General features: G+C 43.3%; 2 protein-coding genes across 11 annotated transcripts in view; both read left to right on the top strand.

The window, feature by feature from the left end:
• Nucleotides 1-11,475, top strand: part of LOC131919552 (STAM-binding protein-like) — a 231,578-nt gene extending 220,103 nt beyond the window's left edge. For 9 of the 10 annotated variants that reach the window (XM_059273871.1, XM_059273892.1, XM_059273850.1 and 6 more), the window contains 6 exons: nucleotides 4,042-4,124; nucleotides 5,073-5,281; nucleotides 7,741-7,813; nucleotides 8,070-8,159; nucleotides 8,589-8,880; nucleotides 11,213-11,475. In XM_059273871.1, the coding sequence (XP_059129854.1) occupies nucleotides 4,042-4,124; nucleotides 5,073-5,281; nucleotides 7,741-7,813; nucleotides 8,070-8,159; nucleotides 8,589-8,880; nucleotides 11,213-11,460 (995 nt within the window). In that variant the 3' untranslated portion in view covers nucleotides 11,461-11,475. Of the gene's footprint in view, nucleotides 1-2,062; nucleotides 2,136-4,041; nucleotides 4,125-5,072; nucleotides 5,282-7,740; nucleotides 7,814-8,069; nucleotides 8,160-8,588; nucleotides 8,881-11,212 lie in introns of all 10 variants that reach the window. The other variant, XM_059273909.1, reaches the window with a different exon arrangement.
• Nucleotides 11,476-11,904: 429 nt separating this feature from the next.
• LOC131919619 (STAM-binding protein-like) lies at nucleotides 11,905-19,698 on the top strand. Its single transcript, XM_059273956.1, has 4 exons — nucleotides 11,905-12,217; nucleotides 15,239-15,351; nucleotides 16,267-16,366; nucleotides 18,459-19,698. The coding sequence occupies exons 1-4, from the start codon at nucleotides 12,149-12,151 to the stop codon at nucleotides 18,513-18,515; spliced, it is 339 nt and encodes a 112-aa protein (XP_059129939.1). The 5' UTR covers nucleotides 11,905-12,148; the 3' UTR covers nucleotides 18,516-19,698.
• The last annotated feature ends 233 nt before the right edge of the window (nucleotides 19,699-19,931 follow it).

Below are 19,931 nucleotides of genomic sequence, written 5' to 3'. Positions count from 1 at the left end.
AGGTTTGGACAGAGTATTTCCTCATCCTCTCAGTGAATGTTCCTTCACCTTCCTTGGTGAGATAACAGGCTGGCAGGGCTCAGGGTTCTCTGAGGTATTGAGTGTTTAGGAGCAAGACATAGAGAAGAAAATCAAAGTTTCTGGGACTGTTTCAGCTGAAGCAGAGAGAGAGAGCTGGGTATGTAATGAGGAGAACTGAGGGCCAAGACACTTCCCTCCACACAGTTTTCCACAATGATACTTCACAGTTGGTGCTGGTCAACATTAGTGGTGAAATACAAGGGAACTCGAGAGTGTGTCTGGCAGTGTTCCATTCGCAGCTGAGATGAGCTGACCTTTTCTGGCTAGGCAGATGTCCCTCCCTCTTCTGTGTCCTCACATGTATCCTAAAGCAGTGGGGTAGAGGAAAGTCTGCTGTCCCTGCTAAAGCAGGACTGTTTGTTACAGTGAACGACAGGAGCAGCTGTGCTCTCTCTGGCACCTGCACACTGGGACAATGACAGGCACCTTCCTGATAATAAAGGTCCTCACCCATGTTTTGTGCAGTTTCAGATAGCTGTACAACCCTGGCTCAGACTCAACACAAACTCCTAATGTGATTAGTCAGAGCATGGTGCCATACCCCTGCAATCTTGGCCCTTGGGAGACAGAGGCAGAAGAATCAAGGAGACCATGCCAGTCTCTAGCTGCACAGTGACTTTGGTGATAGCCTGGGTGTTAAAGACCATTCCTGAAGAAATAAAATAAAACCAATGGAGTTTTAAAAATCAGCATTCCCAGTGTTTGGAGTCTTCTGTCTAGTTAAAAGAGAACTAGAGAGGAGGAAGAAACACAGGGCAGGGAGGCTGAAGCTATTGGAAGAGCACTTTGGGGCTTTTTACAAAAAGGAACAGGCCACCTGGACCTGGAGATAGTCAAGAAAACAGAAAAATGCAGTGGTGGGGGATAAAATAGAATGGAGGAAAGGGAGAACATGGAACTTGGAGGTGTTAACCATGGTAACATAGGATTTATGGGACTGAATGCTGAAGGGAGCCAAAAGACTTCATTGAATAATAAATTTCTCTGGTGATTGAGTAATTTGCTCAGCACAGGGCAAACAGAGATGGATTTAGTGAACATGTAGGTTAGTAGACCAGGAAGTAAACTGAGGCTGGGAAAATGTGTAACTAGGACAGCAAACTTGTCAGGAAAGAAACCTTTTGTGTTTGTTTTTTCTCTGCTGTTTTCTTGAGTACTGGTGATGCTTAACAATTATGAAAATGAACTGGGTGGTGGTGCACGCTTTTAATCCCAGCACTTGGGAGGTAGAGGCAGGTGGATCTCTGTGAGTTCGAGTCCAGCCTGCTCTACAGAGCGAGATTCAGTACAGGCACCAAAACTACACAGAGAAACCATGTCTCTAAAAAAAAAAGAAAAAATATGAAAATAAGCATGCTATAGATATATCATAACAATTCTGATCTGAGTGTCTGGGCTCATAGGTGAAATCTCAGCACCCAGGAGGCTGAAGCTGGAGGACTGATGCTGGTTGTTGGCAAATGTAAGATAAATGGTGAATCTCAAGCCAGCTTCAGTCACAAAGACAAACTTATTCTGAAAAAAATAAGAAAATAGAATTCTTTCTGCACACACTGCTAGCTCAGTTAGAAAGGACTGAGAGAAAGTGCTGGGTCCTTTATTTCTCTGACCTCTGGAGAACACATGAATTGTCGAATGTGTGGCAGAGCCTATGAGCCTTCAGGATCAGCTTTCATACTGAAGCTGCTTCTTCATCTTCACAGTCATTGTCTTCACTAGAGTACAGACTTGCAGATCATAAGGAATCATAGAAGTACAAAGAAAAGATAGGAACCCAACAAAACTCAGGTCTGCATCTCTAATTTATTTGCTCTTTTTTTCAAGATGTCTTTGACTAGGGTACCAGTGTAGCTTTATGACATCACTCTACCTCTTAGCCCACCAGTACCTGAATGGTCTTTTGGTCTTTATGATGCTGACAAACTTAATTTTCCTCAGTGTCCAGTATCTCTGACCCTGGACATGTGGGTTTTTGTTTCAGAATCCAGACAGTGTTTTTGTCTCTTTATCTGATTCTTATAACTGTGTTTTTATTATCTTCCCAACAATGTCTGGTAAGTAAAGAAATCGAAACATTTCTTTCATTCAATTTTCCCACACATTTTGAGAAGTCCAGAAAGTGTGGAATCATGGGTAGAATACTGAACTAGAAGCTGTTGTCCTAACTAGAATCTTATCCCTGATCTATGTGGGGTTATGATTTTGGACAGAACATTTCCTCTCTCACTAAATGGATCTTTACATTCCACAGTGGAATATCTGACAGACTGGGCTCTGGGCTCACTGAGGTGTTAAGTGTTTATGAGCTCAGTGTAGACAAAATACTCAAGTAGTTCCTGAGAGCATTTCCACAGAAGTAGGGAAAGAGCCAGGTGTGTAGATAGGCACACTCAGAGCCAAGATGCTCCACTGCAGCAGCATCAACCCTCCACTCAGTTTTCCACGTTAGCATTTCCATGTTAGTGCTGTTGAGCAGTAGTGTTGGGATGTGAGAGGAACTGGTGGCCACATCTGCCACTCATCCATGAGTAGGGTTGCCTTGGAGGAGCTGGCTGGATAGGCAGCTGTGTCCTACCTAGAGATCAGTGAGCAACCCTCAGGACAGGACCTTCAGGGTAGAGAATTGGGACTGTCTAGGGCACATTAGCAACTGTGTCTCCTGCTGTGGTCCCCAAAGAAACTCTGTAAAAGTAGTTCAGGGACAGGACTGCTTATTCAGGAGTGTCCCCTGAGCACTTGGGAGCTGAGATAGCTGAGTAACCACTAATTCATGGCTAGCACCCTCTGTTGCATAACGAGTTCCTGGAGAGCATGCCCTAAAAATAAATCCCTGTAGAGTTTTAAGGGAATCTTTTCTATTCATTGTACATTTTTTCTAACATATTTTTACTGATTATTTGGCAATGTTATATAATGCACCTGATCAAAATAGCTTCCCATTCCTTCCAAAGGCATTCTCCCACCCTGTGCCTGCCCAAAAGAAGAAAAAAAAATACATAAATTCTAATTTGTGTTTTCCACGTAGTCATTGGAGTATGGTGAAAGTCTCATTGGCCAGCCCCTTTAAAATAACTGAGTCCTTCCCCACACTCAACAGCCACATCTCCTGCTGGAAGACATCAACTGAAAAGAGCTACATTTCAGCATCTTTATCACAATTTAAGGACTCTCTTCAGTGGCTTACTGTCTAGACTGCTTCCTTTTTTATTTGAAGGTGGGAAGAGGCTTCTGTGATAGGTTTCTCATTCTCAACTATGAGTCTACAGTCATTGTTACCACTGCAAAAGAAGCTTCCTTACCCGGAACAGCCAGTGGCAGCACAGCTCATTGACTTCCATATGGTTTCTGGTGGCAGCATGGTTTATGGACACCAACATGGCCTCCAGCTACAGCACAGTCTCTGGAGGCTTTTTGAGCTAACCCAATCCAGAAAATGAACCATTCTCCATCTCCATTAGTGTGAGCTTCAGCAGCTGTAGGTTCACTTATCTCTGGCCCATGTATGGAATCTGCTCTGCTATTCTTCTTCTTTTTTTTTTTCAATTTCATGAGACCACTTCTTAAAAGCATCTTACCATACGGCCTACCATGTTTTAGTTGTTTTTGAGATTCTGTGCTCTCTCAGATTCATCCTCTGCTGCCCTATCTCCAATCTGACCCTCCTTGGGTCTCTCAGGCTCCTTAGAGCTGCTCCATGGGCCTGTGGATGCCAACAGCCACTGCCATCTTGAATTGATCTCCTTTGTAAACTCTTGAAAAAATTTATTTAATCCCAGTTTTTAAATTAAAATAGAATTCAGGTTGTAACTACTATCTCAGCCATGAAATTGCAGGATTAAAGCCTGTATCTCCATGGCCATCATGGTCAGTGAGTTAGCAATACGTAAATTAACCTAAACTAATATTGATCATTGGAGAAGCAAAGTAGCTCCTTTCCTAACTACTTGTATCTGGTAACAGGTGATATTCTCACACCTTGGCTCACAGACCATCAGAGCTGTCCAGATATTAAAGGACCTTTCATTGCTGGAGCTCCAAAGAAGGTAAGTCTCATTGCTGCTGAAAAGAGAGGTCATTTGTATGTAATCCTATGGAGCAAATGTAAAAGCCTGGTGCCCTTTTCTATGTTTAAACTAGCGAACCTCACTTTTTTTTCTCCCTGGTGGACATGTCTTACTTTGTCTTTCATCAGAAGTGTGATCACAGAAAGCAGGTCAATAGTGTGAGCAGTTTGTCTCTAGAATTCATTACACTTCTGCTCTCAAAGACACTGACAGCCAAGAAAGGTTCAAGAAAGGCTTGTGCAATGCTGTGGTCCACGGAGCTCAAAGTTCCCAAAGGTTTTTTTGTTTTTCTGCTGCTTCTGAGCCTTAGTTCCTGGAATCTTTAAATAGCAGGAACTGAGTTTTCCTTGCTCATTGTCTCACAAAGGCTCTTGGAGACTTGAGTATCCTAAATACTAATTAAATCACTTTGGGCACCCCATCACAAATCCTTTTGTTTCCAGCTGGGATTGCATTGTGGAAGGCATGAATAGGGTTTCCTCCAAGCTTGGGTGCTCTCTGATTGCCTTGGTAACATCAGGAGAAGCCCGTGTGGTAACTGTTGGGTTTATGCTTAAGCACAATCCTCTGATGTGTGCACAACCACTCATAGCTACATATGTCTTCTAGTGCGAATCTCACTGAATGTGTGTAAGGTCTGTTCCTTAGGTTAAATGCTAATCAAGAGCTCCTTCATATTGTTTTCAAAGGACACAGACATCCCTATTCTCAACTCTACCTTTTTACTACTGTAGTAAGAGGATCCCAGGCTGGGTTTGTTCATACATTTATTGAGCTGAATCACCAATGTGGTGTTTTATTTACTCTAATTTCATTAGGGAGATGTATGTGTGTGTGTGCGTGTGCATGTTTGTGTGTTCTAGACCGCTAGAATGGCAGGATGGCAGGAGATGCATTTTGATGTTCCCCATCTTCTCTTTTTCTTAGATCAGGAGCACCATTCGCAGACATAACAATGCCACTCTTCTGACCCAAGAGCAGTTCCAACTTTTAAGCTCTCTGGAGAATATTTACATCAATAATAACATTCCCTGGAAATCTTACCTTGAACTGAAGACCTATCAGATAAAAGCAGAAGTCCTGCTAAATCAAGGCCTCACAGAGGAAGCACTTGTGATGTATCACAAATTTTCAACGTGAGAACCTGCAGTTTTCCACCTCCTTTCCCATGACTGATCCCTCACTCATCCTATCCTCCTCTTCATGCTTTTTACCCTTGCTGACCATATTCAACTTGAAAAAGTCATCTTTTAATCAGATGACAGATTTCTCTGGCAGATCTGACACATGCTTTTCCTTACTGTTCAAAGACATGAGGACCAAAGTTGGTGGTATCCCATATAAGGGACTTCATGAGTAGGAGAGTTCTTGAGCTTGTGTCCACAGGGCCCAGCTTTTAGACAAAAGAGTTGACAGATGAACAGGATGTGTCTGCACTGGTGAGTGTTTTGAGTGCTCTATCTCTACCCAGGCAGCCAGTCGTAGGCTTATTGCTGTGTGTGGCAGAGCCAGATTCCTCTTCTCTACATCCTGTAGCCTATTGATTGGTATAGCAAAGAGGTTAGCCTTTCCTGTAGCTACACAGCCACCAGAGGACTGGGCTGTGGACCACCTAGTGTTGGAGTGGCTCAGCACAGTCCCTGAGCTGTTCACCATACTTGGGTAGGCAGAATAAGATTGCAGAGCTGTCCCCAGGGAATGACTCCTATAGTCTTAATGACAAGAACATTGTGTGTTTGAGGAAGGGAATGATGGTAAAGGTCTCACCAGTCATATTTAGCCCTGAGATCACCAGAGTAGGTCAGCTCAGGCACTCTCTCGACCATTTCCAGTAGTCTATAGTGGAGGCATCTTTGTGGATTTCTGGGAACTCTCTAGCACTCTGCTTCTTCCTATTCCCACGGGGTCTTTATTTATCATGGTATCTTTTTCCTTCTTCTCCCACTGTGTTTCTGATCCAGCTGGGACCTCCTGCTCCCTTAAGCTCTCTTTCCCCTGACCCTTGATCTCCATTACTGCCCCCCCATCCCCAGTTTTCTCATGTAGATCTCATCCATTTCTCTGTCGTTGGGTGATCCCTGTGTCTTTCTTCGGGTCCTCTTTACTAGGTAGCCTCCCTGGAGTTGTCAGTTGCAGTCTGGTTATCCTTTGCTTTACATCTAGTATCCACTTATGAGTACATACCAGGTTTGTCTTTCTGAGTCTGGGTTACCTCACTCAGGATGATGTTTTCTAGTTCCATCCATTTGCCTGCAAGTCTCATGATGTCATTGTTTTTCTCTTCTGAGTAGTACTCCATTGTGTATATGTACCACATTTCATTTATCCATTCTTCAGTTGAAGGGCATCTAGGTTGTTTCCACATTCTGGCTATTACAAATAATGCTGCTTTGAACAAAGATGAGCATGTGTCCTTGTGGTATGATGGAGCATTCCTTGGGTATATGCCCAGGAGTGCTATAGCTGGGTCTTGAGGGAGGTTGATTGCCAATTTTAAAGAAAGCGCCATAACGATTTCCAAAGTGGCTGTACCAGTTTGCATTCCCACCAACAGTGTAGGAGTGTTCCCTTTTCTCCACATCCTCTCCAACATAAGCTGTCTTTAGTGTTTTTGATCTTAGCCATTCTGACGGGTGTAAGATGGATAACTCAGAGGCATTTTGATTTGCATTTCCCTGATGATTAAGAATGTTGAGCAATTCGTTAAATGTCTTTCAGCCATTTGAGCTTCTTCTATTGAGAATTTTCTGTTTAGCTCTATAGCCCATTTTTTAATTGGACTGTTGGTTATTTTGATATCTAATTTCTTGAGTTCTTTATATGTTCTGGATATCAGCCCTCTGTCAGATGTGGGGTTGGTGAAGACCTTTTCCCATTCTGTAGGCTGTTGTTTTGTCTTGTTGACCATGTCCTTTGCCCTACAAAAGCTTCTCAGTTTCAAGAGGTCCCATTGATTAATTGTTTCTCTCAGTGTCTGTGCTACTGGTGTTATATTTAGGAAGTGATCTCCAGTGCCAATGCGTTTGAGACTACCTACTTTCTTCTTTCAGATTCAGAGTAACTGGATATATGTTGAGGTCTTTGATCCGCTTGGACTTAAGTTTTGTGCACGTTGACAGATATGGATCTATTTGCAGTCTTCTACATGTTGACATCTAGTTATGCCAGCACGATTTGTTGAAGATGCTTTCTTTTTTTCCACTGTACAGTTTTGGCTTCTTTATTGAAAATTATATGTTCATAGGAGTGTGGATTAATGTCAGGGTCTTCAGTTCAGTTCCATGGTCCACATGTTTTTATGCCAGTATCAAGCTGTTTTTATTATTTTAGCTGTATAGTAGAGCTTGAAGTGAGGGATTGTGATGCCTCCAGAGGTTGTTTTATACTTCTTGATAGCTGATGTTTGCTGAATGTACCAGTAGATAGAAGAGTGAAGACTTTTCTCTCTCCAGGCACTGGGGGATAAGGGGAGGTGGGATTTCAGGGTGTGCCTTTACTCACTCCATGAACTTCTCAAACCCTGAATTTCTTCAGGGCCTCATTTTGATACTTGTAACTTTTTGTCCATCTTAGTCACTCTGCTCTATTCCTTTAGACTCTTTATGGAGAAACTCAGAAAAGGCCCGAATAAGTGTCTTTCAGCTCGAATAAGATCCAAAATCAACAAGGTGAGTCTTCATTGTCTATGTGACTGATCTAAAATCTCCAGAACAGCAGTGAACTACTTAGAAAAAAGCAACAGATCATGACCCTGGGTATGATGGGAGCTGATGCTGCCTCAGCATAGCAGTACAGAGGAGAGGGATGGCAGGAAATGGGGTTCAAGTCATGTATGAGATACTGATGCTTCTCCCCACTTGTTTTCTTATTCTCTTTTCTGACATTAGAACTGTTCTAATTCTTCATTTCTGTTTTGTATTGCAGACTATAAATAACATTAATGAAAAAGTTAAGAGCCTTAAATTCACACTCCGAAGAAATCATACTAAGGAGTATGAAGGCTACCTAGATAAGGTCAGTGTGTGAGCATGGAGGAAGGAGGATTGTATGTCACCTGCTCAGCCTGTGTCCTGGGGTTGTGTTGTGTTGTCGTTTCAGTGAGTCTGTGATGCAATGGATAGGCTCCACACTCAATTGAACACACATGCACTTTATCCAGGTGAATCAACACACACACACACACACACACACACACACACACACACACACACACATAAAGTGCAGTAGGACTCTGAGAATATTGAGACTTGGTTGTTACTGAAGAAGGCTATACAGGAACTGACTAAGGTGGTGGTGGCTGTTCTCCATAGAACTGCTGCTCCATGAGCCCTATGCTGAGATGTCAGACCTAAACCGACCTATACTTTGAAAATCTTTTTTGCTGGTAAGGCTTTTTCTTCTGGGATTTGAAGACGTAACCTAAATCTGTTTTTCTTTCTGTAGAAGAAAAGAAAAGAGGAAGAGGCAAAAAACAAGGCGTTCTGGAAGCATAGAAAAAATCATGGACAAAACTCCCGAGACTTCCCCAAATTCAGCTCTCTTCTACAAAGACTTATGAGTCGTGGAAAGGTGGGCCCCAGCCTGACACCAACATCTACAAAGTCTGAAGAGCCTTCAGGAGGAAGCACACCTGTGAAACAAACAGTGGTGTGTGGCCCACAGGAAGCCATCGAGGAGATAACCCCCACCCCTTCAGCAGACACTCTTGGGGAGACTAAGGTGGTGAAAAGCCCAGGTGAGTCACCACAGGTCCATGACTTGGAAATGACTTGTGTATAAGTGTTTCCCATTGCATCTGGGTCAGCCACACAAAACTGAGACTGCAGCTCTCCAGTAAAGTAAGACGGTACTGGTGCACAGGTGTCCGAGGTCTAGAGCACTGAGCAACACAGAGAACGTCCCTTCCCTTTGTCCATGTCCTCAGCCGTTTGCTTCCACGGATCCACTTTGCTGTGGTAACAGAACCTCCTGTGATGAGTGTTGTCTCGTTCCTTCCTGCCATCTGACTGTCTTGTCAAAATAACCTTTAACTTAGTTTACTCAGATAAGTTTCCTCAAAACTTGCTTGAGTTCAGATCCTCATCTTTTCTGAGCTCTGTAGAGATTTGAAGAAGCACATTAAGAAAATACTAAATCATTTTCCATCATAAGAAATGGTTACTTTATGAAACTTGGACTCTCAGATAATTTTAGGACATAATGGAGAGATGTGAGGGCAACAGAATTTCAGGTGCATGAGATTATGTTTTCAGCATTTGGTAGACTCTCACAAAAAATCCTCAAGTAGGGCCAGAGATGTTGACTCTGTGGGTGAAGCGCTAGCAGTGACAGTGTCCAAACCTGAGATGGAATCTCCAGAAAGCACGTGACAGTGGGGTGTGATTGGTCACCTCTACATTCAAGGTTCTTTTCAGGTGAGATGGGACAGGGAGACAGGAGAAGACCTGGTTTCTTACAGCACAGCTAGCTGGGCAGACACAGAAGCACAGAAGAGATTCTGTTGGACCAAAGGGGCCAGGGAAGATCAGCACTCCAGGCAGTCAGTTCACATCTGCAGATGTGCTGAAGCACCTGTGCATCCTTGCTCACACATCAGCATGGACATTCTGAAAAACAAACACAGATCACGGACATGTGCAAACACACTCACAGTTCATACAGAAAGGATTTTAAAGGGAAAATACACAAATATTTCTGAAAAAAAGTTCTCAAGTATCTCATCTCATTTGGTTTATGTTTTGTTTCATTTGTAACATCTCCTTTTACAGCCTGAATAGACTTGACTTGAGATCCTGCCACCTCAGCAAGCAAATGCTGAAATTCCAAGTGTGCATCACCAAAGCTGACTTTTCAGATGTTTCTAAAGTATTGGTTGATTCTTGTCTTGCCTTGCAAGAGTCAAAAATCTCTTCTTGAGTGAGGAGGAGCTGTAAGCCAATTTTTAGTGCTCTGTCTCAGTCAGGCACAGGTGAGAGAGTCGGCCTTTGCCAGAATTGAGCCTGTGCACTAAGCAATCCACACATTTCCAGATGTAAGAGTTAGCCTTTCCCAGCTGTGAGCCTGTGCACTCAGCAATCTACACATCTGTGTAATGTAATGAAAAAGCAAGAGTAAGCTGCTCAATAGGAACCTATTGGACTAGAGAATAATCAGGAAAGGGATGACTGGTTCCAGCTAAGTGGAGCCATCTGTCCTTGGAACTTTGCTGAGCTAAGTGCACCATTTTCACTCACATTTGGATTTGAGGCTGCGACTTCTCTAGGCGGTGTGTGCCATGGGTGACCCTGTAGTTCCAGGGTCTCAAGGGTTTCCTCTATCCCTACGACATACCCTATTAGGGACAGTCTGTGATAGTATGACCTTGAGAAAATCTTTGTATGCTTTCATGCAACTGCAACCTCTTGAAATCTGGTGGGGTTTATTGTGGCCTCAAAACTCTTGGGGAAAATGGTCTGCATGACTGAGCATGCTCACAACAGGCTTTCCTCAAGTGGAAGTTCTGGAATACTTGTAGTTTGGCTCAGTCTAAGTCTGAAAGGTACAGACAATGGAAGCCAATTTTGTGAAACTCAGTCTCAAAACCCATGAGGACCCAGGAAAAACTAAGTCCAGACCTGAGAGTCCAGTGGCCAGCAGACCTGGAGATCTGAACCACAGATAAAGAAGACATGTCTGTCCCAGGAGGGACTCAGCAGAAGTTTATATTTTCTCTGCCTGTTTGTCCTGTTTAGTCTTCATGTTACTCACCAGAGTTGAGAGGGCCCTTTGCTCACTGAGTCTGTGAACCCACACAGAAATTTCTTTGCAACCAACTCATGGTCACACCCAGAAATATGTTGTTCCATCCACTTAAGCTGACAGTAAAGAACATGCTCACAGCTACCACTCAGCTGTGGCCAGAGCTTGGAGAAAAAACTCCCTGCCTATTTTGTGGTTCCATCATGGGGAGAGGGGCTGCTGTAGAGAATACCAATGACTTTGTGTTTTTCCTCCAGGCTACCAGACTGAGTTCTGCTCAGGGACACCAGGCCCTGTAACCTCAGATTTCTTTCTCTTTTCCATTGCAGTTCCGAACTCCAAAGGCCTCCGCCCTGTGATCCTTCCAAAAGACTTATGGGATAGGTTCCTGCTTTCAGCGAAGAACAACACCAAAAAAAAAGTGGAAACATGCGGAGTCTTATGTGGTACCCTGGTAAAGATAGGAAAGCTCCTTGTTCTGAGACTGTTTCTTCCCCCTTGGCTTCCTATGACTCCCAGAAAACATATCCAGGGGCTGTGTCTATACTTATCACTCCACAGAAGGAACCATGGATGACAAGGCCTGGCCACCTTGAATTTGATGATTTTGCAATTGGTTGCTTTTCAGAGTCCCTTGAATTGAATAATTTGCTTCAGTGCTATAGCTAGAAATTTTCACTCTAGTGGTGCCTAGTGCCTGTAACCCCAGTCATTGGCAAACTGAGGCTGGAGGCTTCCTACAAGTTCAAACCTGGCTCACATACAGAGTGAGACATTGAAGTAAAAGCAGGCAGGTTGTCAGGCAGAATGTCAGGTATGAGACATGGAGACAGGCACATTGACTACTTCTAAAAGGAAGAGGACTCAGTTCCTTTTGTAGCCTGGTCTGACCACCTACTCTGTGGTAAGCCTTGGAATATAAATTAAACACTTCAAGACCCTCAATCAGACCTATTGCCTGCTGCAGGGAAGACTCTAGTCTCAGGATGTGCTAGGAGGGACATGCCAGGTTCATCTTATCCTCTGTGCCTTCATACAGTTCCCAGCAAAGCACTGGAGCAGTTAAGGTGGAGAAACACTGAGGTGAGGGAGAAGGATGAGAGTCATTCACTGGGGTGGGGGCTTCACTTACTTGTGTTATGAGAGAGTGGGTTGACAGTGCCAGGGAATTGTAACAAGTTGTTTTCTCTTGGCAGGAAAAGGAAGAATACCACATCAGTCATATTATAATCCCGGATCAGGAGGGAGAGTCTAATTACTGTTCCATGGAGAACGAGGAGGAACTCCTTTTTATTCAAGAAGAGCTGGGGCTTCTCACCTTAGGTTGGATTCATGTAAGCAAACTGACCTCCCTGTGGCAGCTCCTCTTCTAAACACACTGCCTATTTCTTTCTCATCACAAAGTCAATCCATTCCAGATCATCTGTCTCTGAGCACATGCAGTCACTAGTGTTTCAGCGTTGAGTCAAAGGCACGTTTCCTGGTGTATTTCCAGCTCTTCTAATTTTATCTCTTACTCAAAGTAATTCTTCAAAGTTCCAATACTTTGTGAATAGATGAATAATGGTAGCTTTCCTAGGATGTATGAGAACATGGTGTAGAGACCATGTCCCTAAAAGCTGTATGACTGGACGTATTTTAACGTCAAGATAATTCATTCTAATGATTGCATTTTGTCTTTATGGAGAAGCACTTGCTTTGTGCACACCAAAAGAGCACCTTCATGCAAGATTTTCAAGTAGTTGGCCATGCTGTGCAGGCTTGTGGTGATCTTGAAGGAAATAGAGTTCCTTCCCTAGAGAGTTCTTCTGAATGATTCTCTCATTTTCATGGCTTCAAACTCACAGAACATGCAGTTTCTCTTAGAATGGGACAGGTGTAAGCCACAATCAGTTGGTTATTTCTAGGTTTTGCGAGATCACAAGTACTTTTGTACTCACAGCTTGGGAATTGCTGATACGTGAGGAAGTTTCCTGTATCTTTATGCTCCAGTTACATAAATTCTTACTGCTTTGCCTAACAATAATATAGCATGGCAGATGGAAATTTGTCCTTTTGTGCCTGGAGATCACACAGAAAATGAGCACCAGTTTTGATGAGGCAGAGTCCATTCTACTTTTCAGGAGATAAATATAGGGCACTGTGGGTTTCATGGAAAGAGGAGTCCCACTTGAGGTGACTTATAATGACTTACAAAGAAGCCCAAGGAGAGCTTCCTGGGGAGGTGGTCCTGCATCAGTGAGCAGTCTTGTCCGTTGGGATTTGTTGTTGATATTAGGAAAGGATGGCAGATTTGTGTTGACATGACCCTTCAGAGCCATGCTCTCCATTGTCGGGTGAGGGCAGAAAGAACAGATCTGTTTTTGAGTAAAGGGAGAACTCTTTGGGTGTTCTGGGCAGAACAATGATGTGATCAAAGCTAGACTCAGAAGGTAAAATGAAGGAATTGCAAGGCTGGTAACAGTGGGGAGGTCAGTTAACGTTTGGGAGCTGGTGACTTCCAATGACGATGAGAGGGTGATGGCCATGTGCATAGGAATGTGGGATTTCAGGGATCCAGGGGCTGAGGAATAGAGGTTGTCCAGTCTGTGACAGGGCAGGCTTGGAGTGGGACCCATGGAGATGGCAGTTATCATAAGCATTAGTAGGGCATCTAGAGGAAGATGGACTTTGGAAGTGGGGTTCAGTCCTACCTTGTGGAATTTAAGGCACTTGTGAGATATCACATCTATGGAGCCTTTGCTGGCAGTTGGATGGAGGTTTGGGGAAGCCCAGTGAAGGTAGGAGAGGAATCTGTGTGGCTTCTGAATGGAGGTGGTCCAGAAAACCTGGTAAATAAGGAGTGTTGACAGCAAGAGAAGTGATTGGCTGACAGCTGAGGAGGAGATCTAATGAGGAGAGCGGGAACACAGTGGGGGATGACAGAGACACAGGCTGCAGGAGAAATGGTTATGGGGTTCACAGAAGATGCACAGCAGGGACAGTGGGGGAATGAGTTCAGTATGTGACCCAGGGACAGGCTCCAACAGAAGAGGATCAGCTCATTGAGAATGGTGGCTAATGACTTTTACGCCTTGGTTGGTAGAGACTGCAAGGTTTAAATAAGCCATGGAAAGCTTGGTGTACGGCACAGTCCTGGAAGCCTAGCCTTCAGGAAGGTGGGCCTGCTGGATGGTGACTTTGGCACCAACCTGTGCTACACAGGCAGACCGTGGCTTGAAAACAAAGCCATCTGATGAAATTACTGCTATTGTGGAGCTTGTCAGGACTGCCATATTGAGGATCACATCTATCTAGGCCAAGATTCTAGGCGAAAGGGAGAGAGATGAGGCTGCTTTTTGCAGAGTTGGGTTAACCGAGTACGGACATGTACAAGAATTGGGAAATGGTTTCATCATGGTTTTGTCTAGTTATTTTTTGTTTCCTTCACTTTAGTTTTTTCTTTGACTTTTAGTTTTACAAGTGCTTGACATTTAAAATATAGCTTACTTGTAGTGTACATATATGAACAGCAGAGTTTAATGACTCCTTGAGGAAAGAGGAATTTGCTGAGAGCCTGGTCCATCTTTCCAAATTCCTTCCTCTGAGACTGATCCCCCTCTTGCTCTAACTGTCTCTACTTTGATCTCTATAGAGTTAATCTCCTAAGTGTGCCCCCTCCCTGCTATCAGTACTTCATATCTGCTTATGTCCTGAAATGCAATGGATAGATACATGACTTTCACATCTGGCTTTCTTGGCTTAACATCTGCAAGGTTCCTCCCCATTCTGGCATGCAGTTGTTTGATGTGTGTTTACACCTGGTGAGCAAGTGAAAGAGGGGAGGGAAGGGAAGGAAAGAGGGGTAAGATAATGTGGCAGTAGTGTTTACAGTACCACACCCGAAGGGCAGAAGGGTCTCCTCTTAACAGGGAGAAATCACATAGGGAGGTCTCAGAGGCAGGTTTGAAGGCTTGGAGCTGAAGACCCTGAGAGTCTGTTGAACTGATGTTTGAAGTAGTCATGGGAACTCTGAGGGAGATGGAATCAGAGTCTGCTGTTAGCAGGAGGGAAGCAGAGGTAAGTTAGATGCTGAAGGACAAAACTTGGTTACTCTTTAGGCAGTCAGTATAACTAGGCTTGGATGAATAAAGGGATCTTGTCCTCAGTGAATGACCAGCTTAGGACCTTTATGGATCAGGAAGACAAAAGAGATAATTCCTTCTTCCTTCTCCACCTAGTAGACCAGAGTGTTTTCCTGGCGTGATTTCGGGATTCATGGTGGGAACCAGTTGTTGAAGCTTTTCGGGACTGCTTTCCTTTGTGGATCAGGCATGGGGCTCACTGGGAATTCTTGGCTTCTTTTGTCTTCTCAGACCCATCCAACCCAGACAGCCTTCTTGTCGAGTGTGGATTTACACACTCATTTTTGCTATCAGAAGATGCTCCCAGAATCCATTGCAGTGGTGTGTGCACCCAAATATAAACAGTGAGTATGTAGGATTCAGGTCTAGATGGTACACGAGCAAAATGCTCCATGGCTCAGAACACTGTGAAAATGAATATCCAGAGTGTCTTAAGTGATTGCTATGAAAGCCTCCCTTTAAGGTGCATATTCTAATTAAAACCAGCTGCTCTTAAAAGACGTGCTGACACCATTGCTGGGCTCCATCTTCAAGAAGTGACTTCAAGAGCCAGAGGTTAAAGAAATTCCACACTGGACACTGCATACGAGTGTCATCTCTTATCATTCCCAATGTCATGTTAATCTGAGTTTCTCGGCAGAGCTAATGTTGAGAAAGCAATGAATCATCTTGTTTTGTTTTGTAATAAATTTTTGTACACTGGATATTGTCTCACAGGGGCTATTGGACCCTGGTTTCAGCACACCCCCAACTTGCTACTCAAAATGATTGTCCTAACAGACCTAACTTTTTGTTTGATTCTTCTTCCTTCTCATTTCTACTGTTGAGTTCCTTTGCATCATTAGGCCAAGAAAGGGATCCAGAGAGAGTGAGACAGAGAGGGCGGTACACGTACAGGGGTAAAAAGAAGGGGAGGAAGGAGGAGGAGGACAAGAAAAGGATGAGGAGGAGAAGAAAGAGGGGGAGGGAGGGTGGTTGAGACTATGACAAAGAAGACAAGGTCTAACAGGACAATGACAATGATGACTAGGAATAGGAGAAGGAGTTCCACATGGTCTATGAGGGAGGAAGAGTTGTGCAGAGAAGAGGAGAGACAGGAAGAGAGGAGGGGAGAAGGGTAGAAAGGTGAAGAGAAAGGGGAGCAGGAAGAGGAGGAAAAGAAAGGAAAAGAAGGGGGACAAGAGGAAAGATGGAGAGGAGAGAGAAGAAAGAGACGGGGGATATCTGCTCGACTGTAATTTTACTTTTTCTCATTTCAGAGTCGGAATTTTTACATTAACCTCTTATGGATTAAAAGAAATAGCACTCTGTCCCCAGAGAGGATTTCATTCTCATAATCAGGACTCAGCTCTCTTCTGTGTATGTATCTGTGTACAAGAAATCAAGGCCATATTCCCAGCCAGGACATAGAGCTGATGTGATTGAACATCTTTTTGATCCTCATGGAAGATCAACCTCATCACCCACCTTCCTAGAAATCCATAATAACCATGTATCTAGGAAGCAGTGGGCTGTGGATATCAGTTTCTTATATTTGCAACCTGGTCATTTACTGTCTTTGAGGGTGCTGGCCATCTGGACCATTTTTCCTGATAACTGGGGATACTAATACTATGTGCTTTACAGGCTGCTGAGAGGATAAAGGAAGAGGGACTAGGGTGGACTTAGGGGCAGAGTGTGTCCTCAGCATGCTTGATACCTTGGATTCCATCCCCAGTAACATGGGGAAAAGAAATAACCCACAAAGTATGGAATCCATTAGCTTATTCAAGGCTTATTACTTATTCATTTGTTCTTCATCAATGTCAGTTACTAGGTTTCAGAGGGTGATCAGAATGCCAAAGAAAAAGTCATGTAAGATAGATAAATTAAGCATATTTCATTCTGAAGTTTTGTGCTCACCTGCTAGGGAGGTGATTTTTTTCTCCCAGTTTGTATCTGTGATAACAACACACTTAGTGTGATCAGGCCTCAGGGCCTCAGATCAGCCTCAGATCAATGAGATTCTGGCACTTTACTTCACATTAGCCTGGACTTTTTCATCCACTTTGATTCAGAAGGAATGCAACAACATAGTGAAAAGACCAGAACCCAGTCCTATAAAATATATAAGATTGAGGGATACAGCACAGAGATTGAAGGAAGGCTAAGATACTGAGATCAGAGTGCTAATTCCAAGTGGTAGAACTCAGTATGTGTTTTCTATGTATCATACTGAACGCGTGTGTGTATTTATATATAGTTTGCATCATACTCCTGATCCTAACAGTAAAATAAGACCTAAGGAAACTTCAGCTTTCTTTAAAAAGTATATATATATATACTTTTATTTCATTTTTTTTCTTTAACTTCATTGTGTAGTCTTTTAAAAGTAGACCCTGTTTTGACTTTAATTCTCTTTCTATTTGGATTTTCACATGAGTTTAGTGCCTGTGTGATTAGAAGAAGTTGGCAGATGCCCTAGATCTGGAGTCAAGCCATTGCTCACTGCCCACTTCCCTGCAAGAGCAGTGGGTGTTGTTAAACACTGTACCATACTCCAGTCCCTGTTTTCTAGTCTCATGGATCAAACCAGGTTTTCAGTTGAATCGGGGAAGATCTTTCTAAAAAAGATCTGTTAAAAAATAGCTCTATCTTGGAATACAAAATGATTAGGTGCCAGAATTTTGAAAGATGTTGCACAAGTAAAAAAAAATGTCTAAAACACCAGTTCTCAAGTTCCCAATTGGCAAGACCTCCTCCAAACCCAACCATGGTGAAGCACACCTGTAGCGCCAGCACTTAGACAGCTGCCGCAGGAGATCACAAGTTTGAGGCCAGCTGAGGCCAAATAGCCAGGCTTTCAGATTGGTAAATCCTTATGACTTTGTATGCCAAGTGTGAGTATCTCCTCAAGGACTATTAGGTCCCCTTTACCATCTGATTGACATCATGATTCCAATACTGCACTGAACTTCCTGGTCCCTTTTAATAAAGGAATGTTTCACAAGTGACTCTGGAAAATAGATGCAAAGATACACGGGGAGACACTGAATCCGACCATGTGGAGAACTTGGTAGGAGTGTTGGGTGCCAGATCTTTTGACATTGCTTCTATTGACATCAGGATTTCAGTGCTAGGATGAGAACTATGTAACTTCAGTGAGCTTCTCCAATCAGAGGCTTATCGCTTGGGATGTGGCTCAGTTGGGAGAGTGCTCCTGTTTCAAGCACCAGGCCCTGGACTCATTTCTCAGAACTACTTGAAATCTGCCATGGTGGTGTTTGCCTATAATCCAGCACTTTGGAGCTAGTGGCAAGAGAGTAATTTCAGGATCCCTCTGGCATACCTAGGTTACGTGTTCTAGCCTGGGTCACATGAAGCTCTCTTTTGGTATAATATAAAAGGTATAAGCTGTTTCAAAACAGGTGTTGTCCATGCCTTAACCACATTTCCTTTTCTCCAATTGCAGGACTGCAGTCACGTCACCATCCAAAACAGCCTGGTGACTGTCACAGATTTGCGATGAGTTAAATCCCACACACCTAAATCAGTGGGAGACTGTGTGTGTGTGTGTGTGTGTGTGTGTGTGTGTGTGTATTGTGCGTGTGTATTTTGTTTATATGTGAGTGAATGTAGGATGGTGTATGTGTATATGTATATGTGTTCAATCTATGTTGTGTATGTTACATCTGTTTCATGTATGTTACATCTTTGTCATGTATGTTCACTGGTGTGTATGAATGGCACACTGTACTCATTCACAGAGCCCAGAGGAAGACACTGATGTGTGCTCTATTAATGAATTAGAATAGTATATCAGTCATTCATAATGACTAGAAATTGATTTTATTATATAGTTTACTTGTTATTAGTTTTAGATGATATTTTCTGGCCAGGATCCAGTATAGGAGTAAGGGCCCAATGCACGCACTTGCTGGCTTGCCTCACCTGCCTCAGGGAGCCTAGAGGACAGGTTGTAATGCCAATGCTCACTGTCCTGAAGACAGTCCTCCTGAGTGACCACTCTGGCTACAACACAACTCTAAAGGATGTTTGGCCAAGAGAGAGAAGACTACTTACCTAAAAAGCTTGTTTTGAAGTACGTAAAGTTCCCTAGCTCTGATGAACTCACCACTGAGGCTAATGCTTACAGCAAACTGCAAATAAAAATGCTGTCCTGCGCAAGGGATGCTGGGACAAATTCACTGCCAGTGACAGTCTGGCCAAAGCAGCTCACCATGAACTGTGCTCGGGCGCACACTCTCTGCTCACATTGGCCCTGTCTAGAAATTTCCCATAATTTTCACAGAAACTTGTATTTTCTTTATATAAGTGTGTTTTGAAACAGATTTGTAGTTTCTTAAAAATTCTATTTAGTTCTGTAATTAAAGTTGAGTTTTGTGTCAAGCTCTTGAGTCTTCCTTCTGATCAGGAGTCAAATAACCATGTTAAGTGAGAGATGTGATTGCCAGCTAATAGGATTAGTAGGTACTGGTGGGCAACCTTGTCCTAGTTGCCTGTTTCTCCTTTATTTCCTTTTTCATTTTTCTGTCTTTCTTATTTATTGTGACTGGATCTCAGTGTGAAGCAATGTCTAGTCTGAAATTCACTTTATAGTCCAGGCTGACCTGGAACTTACAAAAACTCACCTACTTCTGCTTCTCAAGGGTTGGGATTAAACATTTCATTGCTGTGGTTTTAAATTTTAAGCATCTGACATTGTTCTGTATGTCTATAATTGATCTTGATCATACTTAGTCCTCACCTCCCTCACCCACGCTCCTCCTACCCCATCTGAAACCCCTATTCTAAACTTGTCAGGCTTGGTGTCAAGGGTCTTGTTGTATGAAGCCAAGTTGCCTGCTCCGTTTTCTATTTTGAACAACCCACTGAGTTTAATCAGGGTTTCTTGCATGTGCATGCTTGTGGGGTTCTATTGAAT

This window comes from Peromyscus eremicus, chromosome 1 (assembly GCF_949786415.1).
Source record: "Peromyscus eremicus chromosome 1, PerEre_H2_v1, whole genome shotgun sequence".
Taxonomy (NCBI): Eukaryota; Metazoa; Chordata; class Mammalia; order Rodentia; family Cricetidae; genus Peromyscus; species Peromyscus eremicus.
The sequence above is the reverse complement of the archived record's forward strand: the minus strand, read 5'-3'. Positions and strand labels throughout refer to the sequence as shown.